Source organism: Prorops nasuta, unplaced genomic scaffold (assembly GCF_024137725.1).
Source record: "Prorops nasuta isolate Cenicafe-Biocafe unplaced genomic scaffold, Cenicafe_Pnas_1.2 PNAS00020, whole genome shotgun sequence".
Classification (NCBI taxonomy): domain Eukaryota; kingdom Metazoa; phylum Arthropoda; class Insecta; order Hymenoptera; family Bethylidae; genus Prorops; species Prorops nasuta.
The window spans coordinates 219,826-226,002 of record NW_027116817.1 but is presented as its reverse complement, the minus strand read 5'-3'; the positions used below and the strand labels follow the sequence as shown (position 1 = coordinate 226,002).

The 6,177-nt window shown below is 43.5% G+C and overlaps 1 protein-coding gene across 1 annotated transcript; it reads right to left on the bottom strand.

Moving 5' to 3' along the window:
* Window positions 1-1,138: 1,138 nt before the first annotated feature.
* Window positions 1,139-4,984, bottom strand: LOC136780734 (uncharacterized). Its single transcript, XM_066739289.1, has one exon. The coding sequence runs from the start codon at window positions 4,982-4,984 to the stop codon at window positions 1,139-1,141; it is 3,846 nt and encodes a 1,281-aa protein (XP_066595386.1).
* Between the last annotated feature and the right edge of the window lie 1,193 nt (window positions 4,985-6,177).

Genomic DNA, 6,177 nt, shown 5'->3' with positions numbered 1-6,177 from the left:
CGTGTTTGGACTCATTCTCATCTTAAAAATAAAAGCAATGTATTGATAACAGTTTTAAAAATGTTTAATTAATAATATTAAAATTAGAATTTTTGATTGATCATTCGAGTACAGGTATATAAGGGTTAGTCATTCTCGGTCGGTTTATTGCCTCTCTTTTTATTGCTTGGGACTCGGTGCTAAGCCTGGTAGGCTGAACAATGTGGAAAAGTCTTGTCCACCAGCTAACTAATGCACCTTTAAATTGTGTTTACATTTTGGAACGATTCGATTTCCCAGAGTGTACCTACACTCCGATCTCCAACAAATCCTCCCCCGCATTGACGTTCCTACGCCAATTCAGATGAATCTCGCAGATGTTGGAAATAAACTAAACTTATGTTCTAAAATTTGGAATGGTGAAACACCGTAAATAAAGACCATGGTGGAAAAGAAAAAGAAAAAAAAAACCTTTGAGCGAAGCTCCGAATGTCCACCAATGGTCGCAGACTAACTCATTTCTTAATGATGAGTTTGGCAGTTTTCAGCTCTAACGCTGGAGTCCAACGCAAGAGCAATTTTCCTTGAGGATCCCAAGACTTCCACTGCCGATATTTCAAGACCGCATGCAATGGTATACGGTGTGTAAGCCCGAACGCCAAGACGGTAACGTATTTTGCTGTACGCTCCAGCTCCTTTGCGGTAGAATCATACAGGATTCTATTCTCCCAACTGCTCGCGTATAAAACAGCTAAATCAATTGCTGGTGCTGGTGTACGAGAAGGTCCCGCTATGGGTTCCATGACCACGTCAGTTGATTCTGGTTCAGGTGGACAAGGCGGATCCAAAATGACCTGCATCCTGGAGTCCTCTTCTTCCTTCGTCGACACAAGCAAATCCGGAAGTTCAAGCAGAGAATCAACACAAGGAGCATCGTCCGAAAGACTCAAGTCACTGAAGGAAAGGTCCAGTACATCGGACGCGTTGGCTTCTTCGCCCCAAACTTCACTTAAGAACATTTCGACGTTGCCGACTAAATTAAGTACCTTGTCGCTAGCCATGATTAAGGAGTACTGATTTAATAAGTAAAGCGTCAAGGTGATGAGATGTACGAGTCGGCAGATCAGAAGCCGTTGGGATTGTTTGTCAATATTTGTATTTATGCCGGGATCCTACACAGCTGGGTTAGGCTGCGTTGAATCTGTTTATTCGCTGTTTGAACCACAGCTACTCTTGCTACTGAGTCTGAACCGATTATTAAACGCATAATTCGGCCTAAGTTCCATTTGCAAGGTGGAGCGTTTGGAGTCTTAATTATAACGATGTCACCCTCACGAAAATCGTTATTTTTGATTTGCCATTTTGGACGAGATTGTAATGATTGCAGATATTCGCCCGACCATTTTTGCCAAAAGAGCTCGGTAATCCGAGTGATTGTCTGCCATCGATTTAGAGTAGATTCCTTTAAATCTAGAACGGACATTTCGGGTGTAGCGAGTAAAGAGCGACCAACCAAGAAATGCCCTGGCGTTAGACATTCTAAACTTTCAATGTCATCGCGTAAACGAGAAAGAGGTCTGGAGTTTAGACAGGCTTCAATACGACAAATTAGTGTGGTCATTTCCTCGAACGTAGGAAGAAAAGTCCCAAGAACACGCTTTAGATGATGTTTTACGCTTCGTACCCCGCTCTCCCACAGTCCACCCCAATGAGGAGTGGCCACGGGAATAAATTTCCATTCTATTTCGCGTATAGGTTCAAAATCTATAGATTGCACATGTTTCAGAGAGCCTTGGAATGCAAGTTTCAATTCCTTATTTGCTCCTTGAAAATTTAACCCGTTATCAGAGTAAATCACCGCGGGTTTACCACGACGTGAAGTAAAACGAGCTAGAGCTGCCAAAAATGCATCCGTATCATATTTGGAGACAAGCTCAAGATGGGTGGCACGAGTAGCCATGCATACAAAAACAGCTGTATAACACTTAACTGATTTCGAGTTTCGGCCTTGATGCAGTTTTACAAGGAAGGGCCCGGCGTAATCAATGCCAGTATGTTCAAACGGATGGCTACGGTTTACTCGAGCAGTAGGCAAAGATCCCATGAATTGTGTTCCTAGCTTGGCACGCTGACGAGCGCAAGTGACACACCTATGTATTATGCTTTTCGCAGCGTTTCGTGCATTGATCACCCAATACTTTTGCCGCAATACTGTTAACGTAAGCTGTAGGCCACCGTGCAAGGTCGTGATATGTATATGTCGAATGAGCAGCTCGGTTAAATAATTAGTTGGCAAAATAATGGGAAGCTTTTGGTTGTCTGACAAAAATGAGTGTTGCAGACGCCCACCTACTCGTAGAATTCCTTGCGCATCTAAAAATGGTGCAAGAGAAAGTAATCGAGAACTTGACGGAACTGACTTTTTGCCTTGCAACGTCAATATATCGTTTAAGAAAGCAGCAGCTTGAATTATTTTCACAACACGCAGTGTTGCAGTGCGTAGCTCGAGAGCTGATAAGTGAGCGTGTTGACAAACATTTTTTCTACGCGCTCGATCTATAAATCGCAACACGTAGCTAACAACACGGATTAGTTTTGTCCACGACGAATAGTTATGAAGAAATGACGGTAAATCGCGTGTGACATGATTTGTATATATCGAGGAGGTCTTTATTTCCTCGTTGGTTTCAAACATTAAAGGAGAATTTTCCGATGACGTTTCCCGAATTATAGAGGGTCCTTCCCACCAAAGCGTACAATGTATTAATTGGCTTGGATTAATCCCTCGCGAGTTGAGATCTGCAGGATTGGACTTAGTATTGACATAAGACCAATGAGCCTCTGGTAGACTTGACTGTATATATTCGACTCGGTTGGCTACAAAAACTTTCCATTTTGACGAATGTTGTGCAATCCAAGCCAGCACGATTTGTGAATCAGAAAAACAAAAAATATCATGCACTGAACGTTTAAGTGATGACTTGATATGAAGCATTAGTTTAGTCAAATAAGCAGCGGCGACTAGTTCAAGACGAGCAATGCTAATTGCTTTAAGAGGGGCCACTTTGGCTTTTGCCATTACGAGGCTGACTGAGGTTTGACTATCACTATTGCTGAATTTGGCATACACCACAGCACTATAGGACACATTTGAAGCATCACAGAACCCATAGAGTTCTAATTTATCTGCTGCACTAAGTTGACCATTCCAGCGCGGGATATTGATTTTTGTTAATTCGCACATTTGCGAGTAATAAGACATCCATTTGGATTGGATAGGCTCGGGAACCTCGTCATCCCAATTAAGTTTGAGCAACCATGTGGATTGCATTATTTGCTTTAACACAATGGTGAACGGTGAGATCCAGCCTAAAGGATCGTAAATCTTCGCGTTTTCCGAGAGTAACATGCGCTTTGTTAACTTAGTGATGGAAGAAGGCGAGATTATAAACTGAAATGAATCAGAGCTGGTATTCCAAGATATGCCCAATACTTTGCTAGTTTCGTTAAAATTTTCGCTATTAAAATTAAGATTAGCGTTACTAGAATCATTAGGAATTTCTTGGAGAGCTGTGCTTGCTGAATTGAAGGCCCATTTACTGAGCTCAAATTTACCTTTATCCAACAACTGAACTAATTGAGATTGGATATCGCGTAAATCTGCAAGGTTGTTAGCTCCAAAAAGAATGTCATCGACATAGATTGATTGAAGTAAGATGGACTTCGCGTCTGGGAAGTCATCACCATGTTGATTTGCGAGTTCCTGCACTACCCGTGAAGCTAAAAACGGTGCAGGTCCGGTACCGTATGTGACCGTGTTCAATTGATATGCTTGTGTATTACCAGAATCATTTTTCCAAATTATAGATTGGAATTTTCTGTCTTCCGGACGAATTAGAATTTGGCGGAACATTTTAACAATATCTGTTATACCAACAAAACGAAAATCACGCCAATTCATAAGAATGGCTGTTATATCTTTTTGTAGTTTTGGCCCTACTAAGAGTACGTCGTTGAGGGATAGACCACTCTTAGTTTTAGCGGACGCGTTAAATACGACACGTATTTTCTGCTTTCCATTTTCGAGCTTAAATACTGCGTGATGAGGCAGGTAAACCAAGGAGTCTGTGTCAATCGCGTTTGTTGTGACCTTCTCCATATGTCCTAGCTGCTTGTATTCTCTAATGAATTTAGCATAGCTTTCGGACTGCTCAGGAGATTTGTTAATACGACAGAGAACTCGCTTTAAAGCTGATTCGGCGATGCTGCGAGAGGCTCCCAGTGCCGATTTGGAGAACTCTGTCTTGAAAGGCAATGCAACCTGATAGCGGCCTGATGGTAATTGAGTAACGTTACTCGCGAAAATGTCCTCGCATAATTGATCTTCAGGGGTCAAACTATAGATGCTAGGAACTTCTTCAATCTCCCAAAAATCTCGAAGTGTTTTATCGAAGTCACAACAATGAAGAACGTTTACTGTTGCAGTATGCATGTGCGGCGCAAGTGTACCATACACAACCCAGCCAAATAACGAATCTTGTGCTATCAGTGCACGGTTCGATGAATGAATTATTTGATTCAGTAAAAGCTGAGGGCAATAATCTGCACCAATTAAAATATCAATTGGATTTATAACAGAAGCATATTCGTCCGCGAGGTCCAGAGAACCTAATTGAGGGAATTCAAGAGGTGAATACGACCGAGGACTATAATTCGTGATTTTTGGTAAAATTAATGCCGTCACCTTGAGTGAGGTCTGATCGTGTTTGACTGACTGTAAGATGAGTTCAGCTTTGCTCGAGACGTTACGTACCGCACCTCCTGTGACTCCGTAAATCGTTGCATTAACTTTGCGGCGTGTAACTCTTAATAACTGGGCTAGATTTTCCGTCATGAACGATGTTTGTGAGCCCGGGTCGACTAAGCCTCTAATCATAATTTGACGGCCATTTGGTGCTGTAGCGCGTGCGAGAAAAGTAGCAAGGAGTGTCGTGCGTTCGTCCATGGCACTCACATGAGCAACAACAGAAGTCGAAGACTGATCAATGGTTTGAAGACTCGTGGGTGAAGCAGCTTGAGATGAATTACGTTGAGGCGTCGGATTAGCTTTGTTACGTTAGGCGCTGCGTCAGCAAGGCAGCGTGGCTCAAATGACTCCCAATTAAAATTGGGTCAGGAGAGACACTGCTGAATTGCGTTAACAAAGCCGACGATACAATCGAAATGTCGGTCTTCGAGCGGCGAAAGATCGAGTAGGTCAGCGGGATTCGTGGTATTGAAAATAGAAGAGGAAATGCCTCTTCGTTTGAGTTCAGGTTTGTGTGACTAGCAATTGGATCTCTCAGTTGTCTTACGGTTCAATTGGTCGCCTGGTTCGCAGTGGTCGTCGTAAGAGATCGGCAAATTCCTGGATGGCTGTGGTCGTTGTGAGATTGGACAGGTTGTACGTGGTCGCGATGGTCGTTGTTAAAGATTGTCGGTTTTAAATCGTAGCGGTTTATTGAATAAGTTATGTTGACACGGGTTATAATTAATCTAAATCTTAAACTACCAGCACTTCGTTGGCCGGGCAAAGAGAAGTGTTGAGCTATCTGCTCCGTAAGGCTCGGACGCGACTCGCGGCAGTGGGTTGCACAGGATAACTGAAATTTGGTCGGTCGGTCCGGATTATAAATGCGAAAAATTTGGGGGAGGTGGTGTAAGACCTCCCGTGTCTCGCAACACCTTCCAGCCTACACCTCACTAGGTCGGGTCGTTGATCGGCGTCCGAGCATTGACGCACCCAGCCGGGAATTCCGGGTGTCAGCATTGAGCAACGATCTCGAGCTTCGTGCTCCGCTAAGTGACCGGAAGTCCCGGTGTCAAAACAGCTAATTCAACACCTCTCTTTTACTTTCTTAATTCTAACTATTCTACTTATTACTAAAATAGTCTATACTGGGGTTGGAAGCACAGGGAACAGACCCCTACGTTACACCTCCCCCCTTAAATGGAACATTATCCCAGGCGGGTTAATGTTCCGCTGAAGAAAAACGCAGGAGTCGGTTACCTGTACCTTTCTTTTATAGAGATAGGGAGTCTCGGCGATTAAAGGGCGGCCGTGGTGCTGGGACGTAGTGTATCATGGGTATGTGCGACGCCATTTGGACCGGTGGGATGCTGACAGCACATGCTGGTAGCATCGGGGTTTGTTCAGTC